Source organism: Ranitomeya imitator, chromosome 1 (assembly GCF_032444005.1).
Source record: "Ranitomeya imitator isolate aRanImi1 chromosome 1, aRanImi1.pri, whole genome shotgun sequence".
Lineage (NCBI taxonomy): Eukaryota > Metazoa > Chordata > Amphibia > Anura > Dendrobatidae > Ranitomeya > Ranitomeya imitator.
The window spans coordinates 293,179,562-293,201,371 of record NC_091282.1 but is presented as its reverse complement, the minus strand read 5'-3'; the positions used below and the strand labels follow the sequence as shown (position 1 = coordinate 293,201,371).

Below are 21,810 nucleotides of genomic sequence, written 5' to 3'. Positions count from 1 at the left end.
GGGAGAAGAGATAATCTATTTATATAATTGCCTTGTAATGTTTTCATTTCCTGTTCGGTCCAGATGTCACAGTAGCCCAGAATTCCAAGCGGAGGAAGTTCACCGACCGCCATATGGGGACACCTAAGTGATGGGTGTCTCATTATGGAAACTGCTGCTGGTACCAACCTATTGCGCGGTACCACCAGTGGAACACAGTCGCACCACACACACACTCACGCAGCCTATTGCACGGTACAACCAGTGGAACACCGTCGCGATCACGCCGCCTCCAGATCAGCCAAATGATTCACTGACTGCCCCCATCTTTGTACAGGAGGAGCGCATACGCAATTTTAATGTGACCGCCGCTATCTGCACAAAGATGGCGGCAGTCTGATTTACTGCGCAAAATACATGCAGGTGCAGTGAATCATTCGGCTGATCCCAGCGGCAGATGCACGACGTGTCTACAGGTAGAGGAAGCCGGTCACATTAAAGAGGTTTTCCCACGAATGAAAGTTCATTTTAAAAATTGACTCTGACCGTGTACGGAGTATACCACATCTCCTGGGCAGGGGAGGAAGCAAAAGACAATACTGACATTACAGCAGGGGATCACAATGGATTCATTTTGTGAGGTAAAATATTTCACTGACTGTTTTTAAAAAATATTTTACCTCACAAAATGTATCCTCTGCGATCTCCTGCTGTACTGTTAGTATTGTCTTTTGCTTCCTCCCCTACCCAGGAGCTGTGGTATGTCCTGTACATGGTCAGACACAGACAATTTTTAAAATGAACTCTTGTTCGTGGTAAAATACGTAAGCTACTTACCGGTAGCGGTGTTTTTCAGGAGCCCATGACAGCACCACGAGAGAGGGGATCTGCCCTCCAGGGACAGGAAACCTACAGATATAAAAGGGCGGCACCTCTCTCCCGCATCAGTTGGTTTACAGAGCATGAGAGGCCCTCCCTGGTTAGTAGCACATAATCAATTTAAAATATGGTACAATTCAATGTGAATAAACTTAGTACTTAAAAGAAAAAGAAAGTGTTGACCCATACGAGAAATAGGGTACAGAATATAAGGGTGCTGTCATGGACTCCTGAAAAACACCGCTACCGGTAAGTAGCTTACGCATTTATTCAGTCGCCATGACAGCACCACGAGAGACTTTCAGAGAGGTAAAAAAGGACTCGGGAGGGATAACTGCTTCAAGCACCTTTCTCCGAAAGCTGAGATCAGAAATCTAGTCTATAGTGTCTAAAGAAAGTAGATGGAGAAGACCATGTGCTACCTGCTGTATAAGCCAGAGATGTTGCCTCCCTGATCCATCTAGCTAGTGTGTTTTTATATACTTTAAATCCCTTTCTAAATCCCTGGGAGGATATAAATAGGGAATTATCTTTTTTCCAAGCGTTTGTAGCTGAAATATATTTAAGAAGACATCTTTTAACATCCAAAGTATGAAATTTATGTTCCTTATTAATGGGATTAGGACAAAATGAGGGAAGAACAACCTTTTGTAACCTATGAAAATGAAATTTTGAAGCTACCTTTGGAAGATAAAGAGGATCAGGTCTCATAACAAGTCTATCTTCCCTAAACTGCACGTACGGAGGCTGTCTGGACAAAGCTTGTATATCACTAATCCTTCTCGAGGATGTAAGTACAACCAAGAGAGCTGTTTTCAAGGATAGGATTTTGATCGGGGCATCATCAATAGGCTCAAATGGAGCTTGCGTTAAAGCTGAGAGAACAAGATTTAGGTCCCATGGAACTACTTTAGGTTTAATGATTGGTCTAGATCTCGTAACCGCCTTGAAGAACCTGACTATCCAATGATTGCTGGCCAAAGCAATCATTGGATTGCTGTCTCCCTAAGCGTACTTGTGGCTAGGCCTATATCTAATCCTTTTTGCAGGAATTCTAAAATTTGGTTAATACAGGGTTCCTGACCAATCCATGTTTCTGAAACTAATAAGAATTTCTTCCAAATCCTGACGTAAATGTTTGTTGTAGAGTCTTTTCTACTTTTAAGTAATGTATTTACCAGGTCCCACGAAAAACCCCTCCCCCTTAGTAAGGACCTTTCAAATTCCACGCCGCTAGATGTAAATTGACCACTCGTGGATGGAGGATTGACCCCTGGGAGAGATTTGGTATTTCTGGAAGAATCCATGGCTGGGAAATGGACATCTTCCTCAGCCAAGGAAACCATGATCTTCTGGGCCAGAACGGGGCTATCAGGATTATTCGGGCCCCGTCTTCCCATATTTTCCTCAGAACTATTGGGATTAAGTTCAGAGGGGGAAATGCATAGGCGAGATTGAAGTGCCATGGAATCAGAAGAGCGTCTACCGCATACGGACTGTCTCTAGGGTTTAAGGAGCAGAATCGATGTAGCTTTCTGTTTTCTCGGTTGGCAAAGAGATCTATGTCTGGACATCCCCACAATTGTATGGTCTGATTGAAGATGGATGAGTTTAGTATCCAATCTCCCTGTCTGAGTTGATTGTGGCTTAGATAGTCGGCCATGATATTGTACTTCCCTTTTATGTGAAGAGCCGTGAGTGATAGTAGATGATTTTCGGCCATCTGAAAAATACAATCCGCGACCTCCATTAAAGAACCGGACCGAGTACCTCCTTGAACCGGACCGAGTACCCAGGCTACGGTTACCTGGTTGTCGGAGAAAAGTCTGACGTGCCGACCCTGTAGGGGGTATAAGAAAACTATTTAAAGCGCGTTCTACCGCCAATAACTACTTTAGATTGGATGACAAACTCTGTTCGAATTGAGGCCACAGCCCCTGGACCCAACTACTTTCCAAGTGTACCCCCCATCCCCTGGGGCTAGCATCTGTAGTTATCCAAGTTATACGATTTGTCCAGGGAACCCCCCAATGTAGTGATTGAATGGATTCAACAGACAATAAAAATTTACTATCAAGATGAGCTTTCAGGCGACAGGAATTCTGTAATACGTCCCACTGTAGTGTTCTAGTATGATATTAAGCCCAGAGAACCGCCGGAATACACGACGTGAGTGTAAGAGGGGTGATGTCACTATTGGGTTCAGATACTGATGGATTATTAATCATTCTGGTCACTAGTCGCTGGATACCATCCACTTTTGAATCCGGCAGACGACACTCCTGCCGACTGGAGTCTATGGTAAGACTCAGAAACTCCTGAACTTTTAAAGGCTGTAAACGAGATTTTTTAAAATTTATAATCCACCCCAATTTGTGTAACACGGATGTCACCTTCTCCAATTGAATTTTGCAATGTGACTCTGAATGTCCAACAATCAATAACTTTCACGTAGATCACTTACCCTAGCGTGCAGTGATTGGTACCGTAATCAGTGGGGGGTCCTTCCTAGCCGGCGATGTTTTACGGCTTGAGGACTTGCTCTGCCTCGATTTTTGGATATTCTTGTCTCCAACAGCGCGACTACTGCCACTAGATCGCCGCTGGGATATAATTCGAGGCTCCTCAATGGGCTGAATCTGCTGCTTGTCAGGCAGTGGTGCACCCTGCTTCGGCGACTCCATCATCACAATGAATTAGAAGTATTCAGCAGTCGTCAGACTCCTCATTAAATACTCCCAAGGTACCACCCCCTGATGGGGGTCAGCAGGCTCCAGGTGATCTGCCCGGTACCATGTTTAACTGTTGGAGTGCCTCCCCCAGGGCCGCCCAGGACCGACCGTAAACAGGCTTCCCCCCCCCCGTCCGAAGGCCCATCCACAAACCTGCCCCCACCGCATAATCGCTGGGTACCTGGATCAGGTGCGGACGCGATAGTGACGTCATCGGCCGGCGCGGTCCCAATGCACATGCCGCCATCAGGCCGCGCTGCCAGCCGCGTCCTCCGGACACGCCCCTTCCGGTCGCGACTGCGGTGAGCGAGCAGAAGCGCTGTTGGGAAGCCAGCGCCGCCCGGACTGACGCGCACATCATCGCCAGGCCGCGGACAGACCCCGGGAGGACCCCCAGGCACGGCCACAGCAGAGGACCTCATATACTCACCTGGTACCACTGGTGTCACTTAAGAGACAATCATTTAAATAAAAGCTGCCCCTCTCTGCTGACACTGACACCAGCAATTCCCCTGCCGTGTGGTGCTTCTGGCGTCCTGGACAAACAGAGGTAGGGGACCCCCGCTACCTGAATCGGCCTGCCAGGACTGGGTTATCTTCATTTCTTCGACCTTCTTCATAAGGCCTGTCTGAAGAGGTTCCCCTGTCAGGGACAGGAAACCAACTGATGCGGGAGAGAGGTGCCGCCCTTTTATGTCTGTAGGTTTCCTGTCCCTGAAGGGCGGATCCCTTCTCTCGTGGTGCTGTCATGGTGACTGAATACACCCCTTTAACCCCTTCACCCAAAAGCCTGTTTTCACCTAAGTGACAGGGCCAATTTTTACAATTCTGACCACTGTCACTTTATGAGGTCATAACTCTGAAACGCTTCAACGGATCATGGTGATTCTGACATTGTTTTCTCGTGACATATTGTACTTCATGATAGTGGTAAAACTTCTTCGATATGACTTGCATTTATTTGTGAAAAAAACAAAAATTTGTCGGAAATTATGAAAATTTAGCAATTTTCAAACTCTTAGTTTTTATGCCCTTAAATTAGAGAGTTATATCACATAATATAGTTAATAAACAACATTTCCCACATGTCTGCTTTACATCAGCAAAATTTTGGAAACAATTTTTTTTTGTTAGGACGTTATAAGGGTTAAAAGTTGACCAGCAATTTCTCATTTTTGCAACAAAATTTGAAAAACCATTTTTTTACGGACCACCTCACACTTGAAGTGACTTTGAGGGGTCTATATGACAGAAAATGCCCAAAAGTGACACCATTCTAAAAACTGCACCCCTCAAGGTACTCAAAACCACATTCAAAAAGTTTATTAACCCTTCAGGTGCTTCACAGGAATTTTTTGAATGTTTAAAAAAATTGAACATTTAACTTTTTTTTCACAAAATTTTTACTTCAGGTCCAATTTGTTTCATTTTACCAAGGGTAACAGGAGAAATTGGACCACAAAAGTCGTTGTACAATTTGTCCTGAGTACGCCGATACCCCATATGTGGGGGTAAACCACTGTTTAGGCACATGGCAGAGCTCGGAAGGGAAGGAGCGCCATTTGACTTTTCAATGCAAGATTTGCTGGAATTGAGATCGGAGCCCATGTCACGTTTAGAGAGCCCCTGATGTGCCTAAACAGTGGAAACCCCCACAAGTGACACCATTTTGGAAAGTAGACCCCCTAAGGAACTAATCTAGATGTGTGGTGAGCACTTTGAACCTCCAAGTGCTTCACAGAAGTTTATAATGTAGAGCCGTAAAAAAATTTTTATATTAATTTTCACAAAAAATGATCTTTTTGCCCCAAATTTTTTATTTTCCCAAGGGTAACAGGATAAATTGGACCCCAAAAGTTGTTGTGCAATTTGTCCTGAGTACGCCGATACTTCATATATGGGGATAAACCACTGTTTGAGCGCATGGCAGAGCTCGGAAGGGAAGGAGTGCCATTTGACTTTTCAATGCAAAATTGGCTGGAATTGAGATCGGACGCCATGTCGCATTTGGAGAGCCCCTGAGGTGCCTTAACAGTGGAAACCCCCCACAAGTGACCCCATTTTGGAAAGAAGACCCCCTAAGGAACTTATCTAGATGTGTGGTGAGCACTTTTAACCCCCAATTGTTTCACTAAAGTTTAGAATGTAGCATTGTGAAAATTAAAAAATCATTTTTTCTTTCCACAAAATGATGTTTTAGCCCGCAATTTTTTTTTCCCAAGGGTAACATGAGAAATTGGACCACAAATGTTATTGTCCAATTTGTCCTGAGTACGCTGATACCCCACATGTGGGGGGGAACCACCGTTTGGGTGCATGGCAGAGCTCGGAAGGGAAGGAGCACCGTTTGAAATGCAGACTTAGATGGAATGGACTGCAGGTGTCATGTTGCATTTGCAGAGCCCCTGATGTACCTAAACAGTAGAAACCCCCCACAAGTGACCCCATATTGGAAACTAGACCCCCCAAGGAACTTATCTAGATGTGTTGTGAGAGCTTTGAACCAACAAGTGTTTCACTACAGTTTATAACGCAGAGCCGTGAAAATAAAAAATATTTTTTTTTCCACGAAAATGATATTTTATCCCCTATGTTTTTATTTTCCCAAGGGTAACAGGACAAATTGGACCCCAAAAGTTGTTGTCCAACTTGTCCTGAGAACGCTGATACCCCATATGTTGGGGGGAACCACTGTTTGGGCACACAGGAGAACTCGGAAGGGAAGTAGCACTGTTTTACTTTTTCAAAGCAGAATTGGCTGGAATTGAGATCGGACGCCATGTCACGTTTGGAGAGCCCCTGATGTGCCTAAACAGTGGAAACCCCCAATTATAACTGAAACCCTAATCCAAACACACCCCTAACCCTAGCCCTAACCCTAGCCCTAACGGGAAAATGGAAATAAATACATTTTTTTTACATTTTATTATTTTTCCGTAAGTAAGGGGGTGATGAAGGGGGGTTTGATTTACATTTATAGCGTTTTTTTGGGCGGATTTTTAGGGTTGGCAGCCGTCACACACTAAAAGACGCTTTTTATTGCAAAAAATAGTTTTTGCATCATCACATTTTGAGAGCTATAATTTATCCATATTTTGGCCCACAGAGTCATGTGAGATCTTGCTTTTTGCGGGACGAGTTGACGTTTTTATTGGTAACATTTTCGGGCAGATGACATTTTTTGATCGCTTTTTATTCCGATTTTTGGGAGGCGGAATGAACAAACACCAGCAATTCCTGAATTTCTTTTAGGGGGGGCGTTTATACCGTTCTACGTGTGGTAAAATGGATAAAGCAGTTTTATTCTTCAGGTCAGTAAGATTACAGCGATACCTCATTTATGTAATTTTTTTTATGTTTTGGCGCTTTTACACAATAAAAACTATTTTATATAAAAAAATAATTGTTTTTGCATCGCATTATTCTGAGAGCTATAACTTTTTTATTTTTCTGCTGATGATGCTGTATGGCGGTTTTTTTTTTGCGGGACAAGATGACGTTTTCAGCGGTACCATGGTTATTTATATCCGTCGTTTTGATCGCGTGTTATTCCACTTTTTGTTCGCCTGTATGATAATAAAGCAATGTTTTTTGCCTTGTTTTTTATTTATTTTTTTTGCGGTGTTCACTGAAGGGGTTAACTAGTGGGATAGTTTTATAGAGCGGGTCGTTACGGACGCGGGGATACCAAATATGTGTACATTTATTGTTTTTTTTTTAATTTACATACATAAATGGATTTATTGGGAAAGGTTTTTTTTTTTTTTTTTATTTGGGGATTTTTTTTTTTTTTTTTACACATTCTATTTTTTTTTTACTTTCTAACATTGTCCCAGGGTGGGACATCTCTGTATTAGATCAGATCGTTGATCTGACACTGTGCATAGCAGTTTAGCTGGCTTTCCAGCGCCTGCTCTCAGCAGGCGCCGGCTAGCCAGGTCATTTCATGACCCGGAAGGAGTCCGGCGGCCATCTTGGATCCGGGGACTCCTTCCGGGTCACCGGAGCAACGCGATCTCATTGCATTGCTCCGGTGGGAGAGCGCAGGGAGCCCCCGTCCCTGCGCGATCCCCCTCTATGCCGCTGTCACTACTGACAGCGGCATCAGAGGGGTTAAATGCCCGCGATCGGCGATAGCGCCGATCGTGGGCATTGCTGCGGGGTGTCAGCTGTCATATACAGCTGACACCCGCACCCGATCACCGCGGCGCTCAGCGCGAGACCGCGGTGATCGGTGCGCCGTACTAGTACTGCTGCTGGCACAAATGCAGTGCCGGCAGCGCAGTACTAGTACGGCGCATGGCGCGAAGGGGTTAAAAAGCAAATATCAACGCAAACATGGCAAATGAGACTCTTGAAGAGCAATAGCATCGCTACGACAAAAACAATGCATATAAGCGTAGGCGTCAAGTCCCCTGATGCAAAAGTCAGTAGATTATCACAGGATGCCATTAGGCAACAACAGCGCCGCGTGCCTGCCCCCATCATGACATTACCGCCCTCCATCTAGTAGTTAATAATAACATTTCCCACATGTCTACTTTATATCAGCATCATTTTTGAAACATAATTTTTTTTGTTAGGAAGTTAGAAGGGTTAAAAGTTGTCCAGCAATTTCACAGTTTTCCAACAAAATTTACAAAACCATTTTTTTTTCTTTTAGGGACCACATCACATTTGAAGTGACTGAGGGGCCTATATGACAGAAAATAGCCAAAAGTGATACCATTTTAAAAACTGCACCCCTCAAAACCACATTCAAGAAGTGTATTAACCTTCAGGCGCTTCAGAGGAATTAAAGCACTGTGAAAGAAAAAAATAAATAAGGAAAGAAAATTTTACTTTCTCCCCCCAAAAATACGATTTAGTACTACATTTTGCATTTTCACAAGGGTAACAAGAGAAACTGGACTGTGTAGTTTGTTGTGCAACTACACCCATATGCGGTATATGGTGGAAAACTGGGTACACAGCAGGGCTCAGAAGGACAGCATTTTTGGCTGAAATAAATTGCAGATGCCATGTTACATTTGAAGAGCCCCTGACATGCAAACACATTAGAAACCCCCACAAGTGACTCCATTTTGGAAACTACACCTCTTGAGGCGTAGGGAGCATTTTTTAACCTTCAATCACTTCACAGAGTTGTATAACATTAAGCTGAATAAATGGCAAGTTCCCATTTTTTTTTTTTAAATAAAATGTTGCTTTGCCTCATATACGGTCAAAAACTACTTTTGAGGTATAGTGCAAAGCTCAGAAAGGAAGAAGCGCCATATTGGTGTTCAGATTTTACTGTTATGGTTTGATTGATTATATTCACACCACATGTGCCTCACAGAATTTTATTCCATTGGGCAGTGAAGAAACAATAATTAAAATTTTAAACACAAAATTTTTGTTTTAGCCCCGGTTTTTAAATTGTCACACAGGAAAAGGGGTAAAAATGGCACCAAAATGTGTTACACAATATCTGATGAATGTGGCAATACAGTACTGCTTTGCCACATGGCGAGACACTGAGCGCTATTTGAGTCTTGGAGAACCAAAATTATCAAAGAATAGTTTGCGGACTACATACTCAGAGCCCTTAAGTGCCAGAAGAGCAGAATCCCCCCTCAAGTGACCCCATTTTGGAAATTATACCCCTTTCGGAATTTATTTACAGGTATAGTGATTATTTTGACCCAATGGGTGTTTTCCAGAAACAAGCAGCAGTAGATGTTGCGGAGTGAAAATTGCAAACTGGCGTTGTAGAGCCCAGTATGTTATGTCCACCTTGTGCTTCTGGAGACATGCACCCGTAAATTAAACAGGCTCTCATCACTACAGAAATGCCAAACATGTGGGTGCTAAATATGGCTTAGGCACAGAGATCTGTGTACATTGACTGAAAGATGCTGATCAGTTGTTGGGGTGGGGTTACCCAGAGCAGTTGACTATAAGGCACGAGAGGCCTAGTACTGTAGTGATAATCCTGCTGATAAAATACTGATTTTATTGAAACAACACTCGGCTGAGTAAGTGACACATTAATGGAATCAGGGTTTCAGCCCCTACATCATAATGCTTGCAGATTACATAGCAAAAACCTGCTGATAGATTCCCTTTAATATATTAAAAGGGGTTGTTCAGGCTTGGGGCTCAAGTCTACAGTCTCTATATGCAACTGTGCGCTGTGAGGATTCTCCAAAGCAGATGTAAGGAGGGTGGTCTTGTGCCTAAAGGTTTGTGATTTGTATAGTTCTGGCCACAATATGACTAGACGTGTCCAGCCTCACTAAATTCACTTGTATTGAGCGACGCCGGACATGTCTTGTCAGCACATGACTGCATGTATGTAGAACGCATACTTGCAGCCACATGCCCACTGGCTCCTGGCACCGGAGAATCCTGACATTACGCACACTGCGCGCGGTGAAGATTCACAAGTCTGCAGTCACATAGAATCACTGCAGACGTTAACAATGAGCATGTAAAACCCCTTTAACAAAAGCATTGTTCTGCAAAAGACATTTATAGTGTTCACTTACCCAATGTGGGAGATAACAAATCCCCTCATCTGCTACAAACTCAAGAACACCACAATGTGTCATCCGATCAGAATTTTTGTTGGTTAACTTGAAGAGCATCGGGTAAGTGATATTTAATCTGCCTGGAGACAAAACACACCAAATATCTAAACATTTTATGCTTAACTCAATTAGTAGAATTAAAAACTGGAATTATCAGTGTTACGGAATATAAAGCTGAAACATGTTAAATAAACATACTCTATTCTGGCTTAGATATTCAAAAAAAAAAAATTCACCCCATTAAATCTCTATTCAGATCGGTGTTGGAGATTCAGTTCCACTAAAATGAGCGAAAGTATAACAGAATATGTCAGACCCCAAGAACGTCATTGGGGTCTGTCTAGCACCACCAATGTGCAGCATGTATGGGATTGGGCAGGGTCATTATTTGCTTTCACTTTGTTCTCCTGCTCATCTCCTCAATAACGCTGATGTGCACAGAGCCTAGCTCTGCTTGTGCTGATTAGCTGCTGCATATAACACAAGATCACCAGAAAGGCAGAGTTTATTTCTATTAGGCCTGTCCCACACGTCCAGATAATTCCGGTACCGGAAAAATCGGTACCGGAGTTATCCGTGTCCGTGTGCTCACGTGGCACATCAGTGTGGCACACGTGCAGCAGCCATGTGCCGTCCGTGTGCCGACTGGGTACCACACGCACCGTGCAGGAGACATCGCTAGAGTTAAGCGCTGTCCCCTGCTTTGGGTGCTGAATCCAGAATTCATCCCTTCTTCCCAGCAGCGTTCGCTGTAGAGAAGGAATGAAAAATCAGGGTTTTTTTTGTGTGTGTTTAAAATAAAGTTCCCGGTCAGCTCCCGCCTCCCTCCCCCTGTGCGCCCGCCCGCTAGCATTAAAATATTTACCCAGCTCCCTCGATGCTTCCTCTCAGCGTTGCTGCTTGTCCTGTATGAGCGGTCACGTGGTGCCGCACATTAGTGATGAACATGCGGCTCCACCTCATAGAGGTGTGATACGTGCGCTCCCACAAACACTGACATGTCTCCGTGTTTTTCAAACGGACACACGGTCCGTGAAAACACGCTGACATGTGCAGAGACACATTGATTTTAATGTGTCTACGTGAGTCAGTGTCTCCGGTATGTGAGGAAACTGTCACCTCACGTACCGGAGCCACTGACGTGTGAAACCGGCCTTACAGGGAATACAGAACAATCTACAAGCAAATAAACCACAATAGAAGTCTTCAATGTTGTACGAGATTTAGATTAAAATGGGATATTCTGTAATCGAGTGTACAGGTAGTCTATACGTGGGGGCAAAAATCAAAGAAAAATAGGCAATACATAATAAAGAGCATATTTACAATCCAAAAGTATAAGGCTGGTTTCACATTTGCATTTTTTGGTGCTGTGTTTTAGCGCAAAAAAACCGCATGTGTTTTTTTCCCTATATTTAACATTAAAAACGCATGCTTTTTTTGGTATGCGTTTTGCTTGCGGAAATGCAACATGTAGCAATTTCTAGAGGCGTTTTTTTGCAGCAAAAAAACGTATTGCTGTCTATGTAAACGCATGCGTTTTTAAGCACATGCGTTTGGTTGCGTTTTTAAATGCATGCGTTTCCATAGAAAAAAACAAGTCTACACACTGATAAGCCACCCCCCACCATCAAGGTGATAAAGGGATCCAAACCCTAACCCTATGGATACAAACCCTAACCTTAATCCTAATCCCCCACCATCAAGGTGATAAAGGGATCCTAACCCTAACCCTAGGGATCCTAACCCTAGGGATCCTAACCCTAGGGATCCTAACCCTAACCCTAGGGATCCAAACCCTAACCCTAGAGATCCAAACCCTAACCCTAGAGATCCAAACCCTAACCCTAACCCTAGCTATTTCTAGTGGGTTTTCTAGTTGATTGTGATGATTGGCAGCTGTCACACACTTCTCATCATGCGTTTCAAAAATGCAAATGCAGGAAAAAACGCATGTAAACGCGTCAAAACGCCGCGTTTTTTTGTACCGCATACGAAAACGCATGCGTCTTAAAAACGCAGCGTTTGCACGCGTTTACATGTGTTTTTTTCACCACCTGCGTTTGCGTTTTTAACGCTGCGTTTTTAAACGCAAATGTGAAACTAGCCTAAGTGAACTAGATTTTTTTTTTACCAATTTTACAAATCAAATATTGGATTTACATTACATGTTTGACTCTGTTCAGATTTCACGTTTTTTGTTCTAGGAACATAGAAATGGAACTCTTTTACATAATGGCACAAACTGGCACCAATCACATCAGCTACAATCTGTATTAATGTGTGCAGTATTTAAAAAAAAAAGTGTAGCATGCAGAGGTTTTTTTTCGTTCTGGTAAAATACCACATACCTTAACAGAGACCAAACAGACCCTATAAAACTCAATACATCTGTTCTCTACATGAATTACAATTCTCTATTCCTTCAACGAAACAGAAAAATAAAACTGCAAAACATTGGTGTGAACAGAGCCCAAGTAGTAATGTAAATCCTGTATTTACTGTATTTGATTTTGAAAATATTTCACTTATGGTCTTGATATGGTTCACAGATAAATATTACGCATTACCTAATATTTAGATTGCATTTCTATAGATTCACAATCTTTAAGGTTCAGTAACAGACACCATAATGGTAATCAGATGGATCACATTTTAGCCAATAGGGGCCTTCTGTGCCTTTTCAATCTGTTATGTAAATGATTCATCCTATTAATGAATTACATGGAATTATTAAAATACAGGTGTTGAAGGAGCCTTACATTACCACGACTTGGAAAATACACTTACTTAGTTGATCCAGAGCGGATGGAGGCATGATAACTGAAAAATAAAAATACAAAGAATTAGACCTATATTTCTGTTAGAGAAGCAGTTGTTGCTGCCCATCAAGCTGGGGAAGGTTCGCAGCCTTTCCATACAATTTGAAGTGCACAATTCTACAGTAAGATTATTCACAAGTGGAAAACATTCAAGACAACCCAATCTTCCCTGGAGTGAGAGTCAGAGCAAATGCGCTCAAGGCCTAGATGGCAATTCTCATAGAAGCTGTTAAAAAAAACAAAAAAAAACAAACCAAGAGCTAAAGCTCAAAATCTAAAGGCCTCAAGCATGTAAAATGTTCAAGATCATGACAGTAAAGTTAGGAAAAAATACTGAACTGGTTGTTTGGAAGGGTAGCCAGGAGAAAGCCTCTTCTTTCGAAAAAGAACATGACATCATGGCTAAATTTAGCAAAGCTGCATCTGAACAAGCCACAAGACTTCTGGAAAAATGTACTTTGGGCAGATAAGATCAAGTTGGAGATGTTTAAACGAATGTCCACAAACCTCAATGAAAAAAACAAATAACAGTATTGATTTTATTAAGACAATTAACCCATTCACGACCTTGCCCTTTTCCATTTTTGCGTTCTCGTTTTTCGCTCCTCTCCTTCCCAGAGCCATAACTTTTTTTATTTTTCCGTCAATATGGCCTTGTGAGGGCTTGTTTTTTTGTGGGACAAGTTGCACTTTTCAACGACATCATTGGTTTTAGCATGTCGTGTACTAGAAAATGGGAAAAAAATTCCAAGTGCGGTGAAATTGCAAAAAAGTGCAATCCCACACTTGTTTTTTGTTTGGATTTTTTGCTAGGTTCATTAAATGCTAAAACTGACCTGCCATTTTGACTCTCTAGGTCATTACGAGTTCATAGATACCCAAACATGTCTAGGTTACATTTTATCTAAGTGGTAAACAAAAAAATCCAAACTTTGTTAAAAAAAATCTTAGGTGAGGGCTTATTTTTTGCGTGCCGAGCTGGCGTTTTTAATGATACCATTTTGGTGCAGATACGTTCTTTTGATCGCCGTTATTACATTTAAATGCAATGTCGCGGCGACAAAAAAAAACACGTAATTCTGGCGTTTCAAATTTTTTTCTCACTACGCCGTTCTGCGATCAGGTTAATGCTTTTTTTTTATTGATAGATTGGGCGATTCTGAACTCGGCGATACCAAATATGTGTAGGTTTGATTTTTTTTTATTGTTTTTTTTTACTGAATGGGGCAAAAGGGGGCAATTTAAACTTTTATATTTTTTTTCATATTTTTTTAAACTTTTTTTTTTTTTTACTTTTGCCATGCTTCAATAGCCTCCATTGGAAGCCTTAAGGCCCCTTCACATTAAGCGACGCTGCAGCGATACCGACAACGATTCGGATCGCTGCAGCGTCGCTGTTTGGTCGCTGGAGAGCTGTCACACAGACCGCTCTCCAGCGACCAACGATGCCGGTAACCAGGGTAAACATCGGGTAACTAAGCGCAGGGCCGCGCTTAGTAACCCGATGTTTACCCTGGATACCATCCTAAAAGTAAAAAAAAAAAAACACTAGATACTTACCTACAGCCGTCTGTCCTCCAGCGCTGCGCTCTGCTTCTCTGCACTCCTCCTGTACTGGCTGTGAGCCGGAAAGCAGAGCGGTGACGTCACCGCTCTGCTTTCCGGCTCACAGCCAGTGCAGGAGGAGAGCAGAGCACAGCGCTGGAGGACAGACAGCGTTAGGTAAGTATCTAGTGTTTGTTTTTTTTTACTTTTAGCATGGTAACCAGGGTAAACATCGGGTTACTAAGCGCGGCCCTGCGCTTAGTTACCCGATGTTTACCCTGGTTACCAGTGAAGACATCGCTGGATCGGTGTCACACACGCCGATCCAGCGATGTCTCCAGGGAGTCCAGCGACGAAATAAAGTTCTGGACTTTGTTCAGTGACCAACGATCTCCCAGCAGGGGCCTGATCGTTGGTCGCTGTCACACAGAACGATTTCATTAACGATATCGTTGCTATGTCACAAATAGCAACGATATCGTTAACAATATCGTTATGTGTGAAGGTACCTTTACTCTTTCTTTTCCCTCCTTTAACCCTCTGCTTATTACCCAGAGGGTCATTTATCTTTTTTGACCATCTTTCAGGGTTACTGAACTACTCTTAGGGGGGTTATAAGCTTTATTTACTTAATCATCATTATTATTATTTTGCCACATTTTGTGAGTCTGCAGGCCTTATCCTGTTGAGTCACTTTTGTCTTTGGTACCACGAGTGGATTTTGTCATCACATTTACTGCTATTTTGTAGGATTTATCCTGGTGAGCCTCATCCGCTCTGGTTACCATCCTGAGTAGCCTAGTGTGTTTTATCATAACACACTCCTGGTGCACATAGTGGAGGAGGGTCTCTTTGTGCGTGGGGGGCACTTACAAGGCCCTCCACACTGTTGTTCATTTGTTAACCTTATGGTTTTTTTTAATTGTTTTTAACTTGTTTATGGCTTGTCTACCTTTAATTGTCTTAATAAAATTAATATTGTTATTTGTTATATTGTTTGTGGTGATCCTTATCTTTACACGCTACTTTCTTCTCTTTGGTCACACATATTTTTTAGCGTGTGGTTGGTGATCCCATATATTAACCATTAGTAGCGCCCTCAGGTTTCTTGTCTCTATTTATCTCACGTTGTATGTGCTTACTTTTAAGACCTTCCGAGGACTAGATGTCTTTCATTCGTTTTATGTCCCTATACATGAAACCATAGAGGGTATATAGGTAACTACAACACAACCACATTTCACTTGAACAGTAGCACTCCCACATCCATTATGTTATGTCATATACTAGTGATATGCTGTAACAGGATTATTGTCCCCAATGCCAAATCTGTTTGCCTCTTATATTACATTTATACTATTGGTATTTTCTCTGCAGGAGAGCGGCATTTGGGTCCTTTTGGGCATCAAGACTACAATGCAAATGGTAACTCTAAATCCCCCTAATACTCTCATAAACACCGATTGATGGGAATACCCCATTAAAATATTTTGCCATACCCTGGAGGGAGTGAGTGAAAAGATCAGAAAAAGAGGGAACCATGTAGAGAGTAGATATTGCTAACAATAAATATATCAATTTATCATTCCTGGGGAGAAAAAAAACAAAGCAAAACTGTTAAAGCTACAGCATTGGTGGAAAATATTCTCCAAAATTCATGAATAGAGTATCAGCTGGTTAAAGTCCTCAGGTTCCACTGTACACTAAATCAGCCATACGTTCATACAAACACACAATCCATGATAATGCTCTGTAACATACTTTTCCCTCCTTTCTCTACATCAGAGCGGTCATTTGGTCCAGCCAGCATGGAAACAGAATAGCAGCGGTACTGTGTGGAAAATCGGTTCTGAAAAACCCGAGGTATTGGATGGTCAAACATGTTAAATGAAAACTGAAAAAGAAACAAGAAAAAATTATAATAGCATGACAGTCACAAAAATAAGCATATAATAATACTATGAATCTAAGAAAGCAAGTAGTCATTGTTAGGCTGGTTTCATAGTCGGAATATGGGCCACAGTGTACGTGGGTCTCCAAACCTGAACTACCCCCGCATCAGGGCTCATGCAGATGACTGTACTTTAAGTCCGAGTGCGATCAGACAAAACATCAGATTCTACTCAGACCAATGTTAGTCTATAGGGCCGTACAAAAGTCTGATTTTTTTTTTTCCTTGGAAGATTCTGTTCGGGAAAAAAAAACAAAAAAACACAGCATTTTCTATTTGCATCCAATATTCAGATCGCACTCGGCCATATACGGTAAGTCAAGGAGTCCGTTGAAAACATTGCACTGCTATCGGATGACATCTGAGTGCAGTCCGGTTTCCATAGACTTACAGAGTGTAAAATCCCCCCCTGTCGAATCTTGTCCTCATCCGAAAAAATCAGATCACACTATGATCAGACTTCGATCAAAGTGTGATAGCATAATCAACCCAGTTCACTCAGAAAATACGCTGGTGTGACCCTAACCTCATGAGCATTTATGAGATTGTCAAGTTTGGGTCAGACCTGCCGCTAACCCCGAACATAGCAGTCCTTAATCAGTAATCTGAAACCGCACTAAGAAAATAATAACTAACTACATTTTCATGATGCTCAATGCAGGTATGTCAACAGCTTTTTCATAATTTTTGAAGATAAATATAGAGAACTGCTATCCAGGCTGGGCAGGCGTCAGTACCCGGGCAAGTGTCGGGGCCCTGAGAAAGCGAGGGGGCCCACTCGCCGTCAGGGACACCAGCATGCTATGGGGGTCTGATGCCTGTGCCCGCAAGTGGGCCCCCCGCCGCTTGTTCCAGGCCCCGACACTTGCGATACTTACTTCTCCCTGTTATGTAAAAATTGTTTTGTTTTATCTATATCCTATGTTATACAGTGCATGATTGTCTATTCTTGCAAGAATTACAATGTACCTTATTTTTTTTTTACAGGACAAAATTATTTTGAGAGCGAATTTACATAATCACAAAATGTCTAAGAATCATCTTATGAAGTCAACTGTATTTGAGCATTTCACAGTGACTAAAGATAAAAAAACATTGTGTGTCATTGTATAAGTGACCCAGATGAATACAAATACTGTGATATCAAAATCAGTGCATACTCAGGCAGTGATAAAAATTATCCTTCAAGAGCTTCCAATCTAAAAAGACATTTACAACACTGCCACCCAGAAGTTTACAAAGCTGTGATTGAAAAAGATCACAGCAGCACCAAGAAATCAGACACCAGCACTTCCCGCCAGGCAAAGGAGAAAGAAAGGGCTTCTCCAACATCAGTTACAAGATATTTTGTAAGTGAGAAAGTTATTGTAACAAGGACAGCAGACGTGTTTAAAAGACAGCTCATCGAGCTTGTTGTGAAGGACAGTGTACCATTATCATTGTTTGCACGACCAGCTTTTACAGCTCTTAATGGAGAAATGGCCCGCAAACTTGGTGTTTCTCTGGAAAGAGAAAGTATTAGAAAATTTGTGATTGAAGAAGGCTTTAACCAAAAGAAAGATCTTAAAAAAAACAACTCTCAAGAGATGCTTTGTGTTTCTTAAAATGGATGCCTGCACATGTCACAGAGTGAACTATTTTGCAATCAACGTTTGATATGTTTGTGACAATAAAAAAATTGTTACTATGACGATGACAGTAAACGATACTAAAGCTCATCACAGCAGCCAGTTTCTCCAGACCTTAGTGGAAAAAGTTCTTTTTTGAGTTCATAATCTTGCAGAACAGGTTCTTGCTATTGTAACTGATAATGCTTCAAACATGATAACTACAATTAAACTGAGGAATGATAATAATGAAGAACATTCACATTCAGTATGTTGGAGATGGAAGGCCACAGTCCTGTTCCCATAACGGAGAAACAAACAGATATTACTACAGAAGAACTACAAAATTATTCTTTACAATTAGATGATATTGTTGAAGCTGCTTCACACCTCTTTCCTATTCAGCACATGCACTGTGTTGTCCACACACTGCAGCTTGCAATAAGAGATAGTCTGCAAGAGGGATGTGCTGGAACTCTGATTAGCAAAGTGAGGAAATTGGCTATTGCTGCCAGAACCCCTAAAATTGATTCCATCTTGAAGTGACATGCTGGAAAAGGGGCAATTGTGGTTCAAGCCACTCGGTGGGGCAGCACCTATTTAATGATTGAGCGATTGCTTGAGCTGAAACCATTCTTTGTAGATATGGCCAACCCTCAGCTAACACTACATGAAGGTCAATGGACACAGGTGGCTGAATTGAAGGAATGCTTCATCACCCATTTACAGTGACTAAAAAGTTACAAGACAATTTAACTCCTGGCATTTTTTATAAAGGAGTGGAAGAACTTGTTGTTTTGCCTGTTCCAAAGAGGAGGTTTAATCGCAGTTGGCATTGCTGCTTCAATGAAATGGAGAGCGACACTGCTATTAGAAAATAAAATTCTTCTGGCAGCTGTTTATGTGGACCAGAGTCATCGTATATTGCTGGATGATCAATAGCTTACTAAAGGAAAAGAAGCTCTGATTGAGGTAGCAGTTAGGATGAGTGGGCTATAGGATGGCCAAGAGCAAGAGGACTCAGGTTCTGCCAGTGCTGCCGCCGCCATTTCTTCATCCTCATCAGATGAGGAGTTTGATTTCGAAAAGTATTTGGACGACATGGAGCAGGCAAAGCGTTGCGACAGGGAAAAAGATTCCATTCCCATAGAAAACAGATTGACCATATTTCAGCAAAATTTTTCACTTGCTCTCAAAGAAGTAGAAGAGTTCAAGCATTCATCAAAACTGACAGAGCACGAGGCAATTCCTTTATACCCTGAAATTGTTAGAGACGTTGCCCATGTAGTTACTGCTTTGCCATTAACCCAGGTTAGTGTAGAGAGGTTGTTCTCTAGCCTTAAAATAATTAGGTCAGATTTGAGGTCATCTATGAAAGAGGATCTGACGGAGGCGATACTATTTCTCAGAACAAATTCAAAGACTGCACAAATGTTATTCAGTACGTTTTTGTTGAAAACTTTTTTTTCCCCCTCTTACAGCAGAGTGTATAATAAATTGTAAATATTAAAAAGGTTTTTTGTTCTAAAGTTGTATTCCAATAAATACCGTATATATTCGAGTATAAGCCGAGATTTTCAGCCCATTTTTTTGGGCTAAAAGTCCCCCTCTCGGCTTATACTCGAGTCATACCCAGGGATCGGCAGGTGAGGGGGAGCGGGGGCTGTCTAATTATACTTACCTACTCCTGGTGCGGTCCCTGCAGGTCCCTGGCTTCCTGGCGCCGGCAGCTTCCTCCTGTACTGAGCGGTCACATGGTACCGCTCATTAAAGTAATGAATATGTGGCTCCACCTCCCATAGAGGTGGAGTCGCATATTCATTACTGTAATGAGCAGTAACGGTGACCGCTCACTACAGGAAAAAGCTGCAGCGTCGGGGAAGCAGGGACTGCACAGCGCCAGGAGCAGGTAAGTATAACGGGGAGGGGAGCGCTGCGCGATATTCACCTGCTCCTCGTTCCGGCGCCGCTCCATCTTCAGCAGTGGCGCTCAGGTCAGAGAGCGCGGTGACATAGTTAGTGCGCGCCCTCAGCCTGAACGTCAGTGCTGAAGATGGAGTCGCGCCGGAACGATCAGCACATGAATATTGAAATCGCCGGGTGCCTGAGCGACGGAGAGGTGAGCATGTGATCTTTTTCTTTTATCACAGCAAATGGGGCAAGTGTCTGTATGGAGCATCTATGGGGCCATAACGTTTGTGCAGCACTGTTAGGGGCCATAACGTTTGTGCAGCACTATATGGGGCCATAACGTTTGTGCAGCACTATATGGGGCCATAACGTTTGTGCAGCACTATATGGGGCCATAACGTTTGTGCAGCACTATATGGGGCCATAACGTTTGTGCAGCACTATATGGGGCCATAACGTTTGTGCAGCACTATATGGGGCCATAACGTTTGTGCAGCACTATATGGGGCCATAACGTTTGTGCAGCACTATATGGGGCCATAACGTTTGTGCAGCACTATATGGGGCCATAACGTTTGTGCAGCACTATATGGGGCCATAACGTTTGTGCAGAACTATATGGGGCCATAACGTTTGTGCAGCACTATATGGGGCCATAACGTTTGTGCAGCACTATAAGGGGCCATAACTTTTGTGCAGCACTATAAGGGGCCATAAAGTTTGTGCAGCACTATATGGGGCCATAACGTTTGTGCAGCATTATATGGGGCCATAATGTTTGTGCAGTACCATAAGGGGCCATAACGTTTGTGCAGCACTAATATGGGGCCATAACGTTTGTGCAGCACTATATGGGGCAAGTGTCTGTATGGGGCCATAATCAATGTTTGTGCAGCACTATATTGGGCAAATATCTTTATGGAGCATCTTATGGGGCCATAATCAGCATTTGCGCAGCATTATATTGGGCAAATATGTCTATGGAGCATCTTACGGGGCCATTATTAACCTTTATGCAGGATTATATGGGGCATATTTTAATATGGAGCATCTTATGAGGCCATCATAAACTTTATGGAGCATTATATGGGGCTCCTGATTCAATTTGGATATTCAAAAACACTTAACCTACTGATGTCTCAATTAACTTTACTAACTTTTGGTATCTATTTTTACTTTTGACATTTACCGGTAGTTGCTGCATTTTCCACCATAGGCTTATACTCGAGTCATTAAGTTTTCCCAGTTTTTTGTGGCAAGATTGGGGGGGGTCAGCTTATACTCTAGTATATACGGTATATTTTTTGCTCTATCTAAATGGCTTGAATATTATATCATAATAATGATTAAAAGCCTGATTTTACCATTTTACTGTACAGTAAATTTATCACTTAAGCATGAGCCATGTATGAGGAAGTCGGAGTCGGTGGCATGGAAATTGAGGAGTCGGAGGTTTTGCTTACCGACTACACAGCCCTGCATATAGCAAAAGACTACAGGGATTGGCTGCAGTGGTTAGATTTATGTATTTCCGCTGGTCAACAAAAAAAAAAAAAACAACAATCAGGGATCACAAGAGCATTGAGGACTTTCTGAATGGAGTATTGATTGTTAATTTGTGTGGCCTGGTGTTAGGACTTTTTTTAACCCCTAAGTGACAGAGCCAATTTGGTACTTAATGACCAGGCCAATTTTTACAATTCTGACCACTGTCACTTTATGAGGTTATAACTCTGGAACGCTTTAATGGATCCCGCTGATTCTGAGAATGCTTTTTCATGACATATTGTACTTCATGTTAGTGGTAAC

At 42.3% G+C, this 21,810-nt stretch overlaps 1 protein-coding gene across 1 annotated transcript in view; it reads right to left on the bottom strand.

The window, feature by feature from the left end:
- Window positions 1-21,810, bottom strand: part of UFD1 (ubiquitin recognition factor in ER associated degradation 1) — a 41,234-nt gene that overhangs the window by 12,298 nt on the left and 7,126 nt on the right. The window contains exons 2-4 of the mRNA XM_069756513.1: window positions 16,294-16,426; window positions 12,956-12,988; window positions 10,124-10,245 (exon numbers count right to left, since the gene is read on the bottom strand). Of these exons, the coding sequence (XP_069612614.1) occupies window positions 10,124-10,245; window positions 12,956-12,988; window positions 16,294-16,426 (288 nt within the window). The remainder of the gene's footprint in view (window positions 1-10,123; window positions 10,246-12,955; window positions 12,989-16,293; window positions 16,427-21,810) is intronic.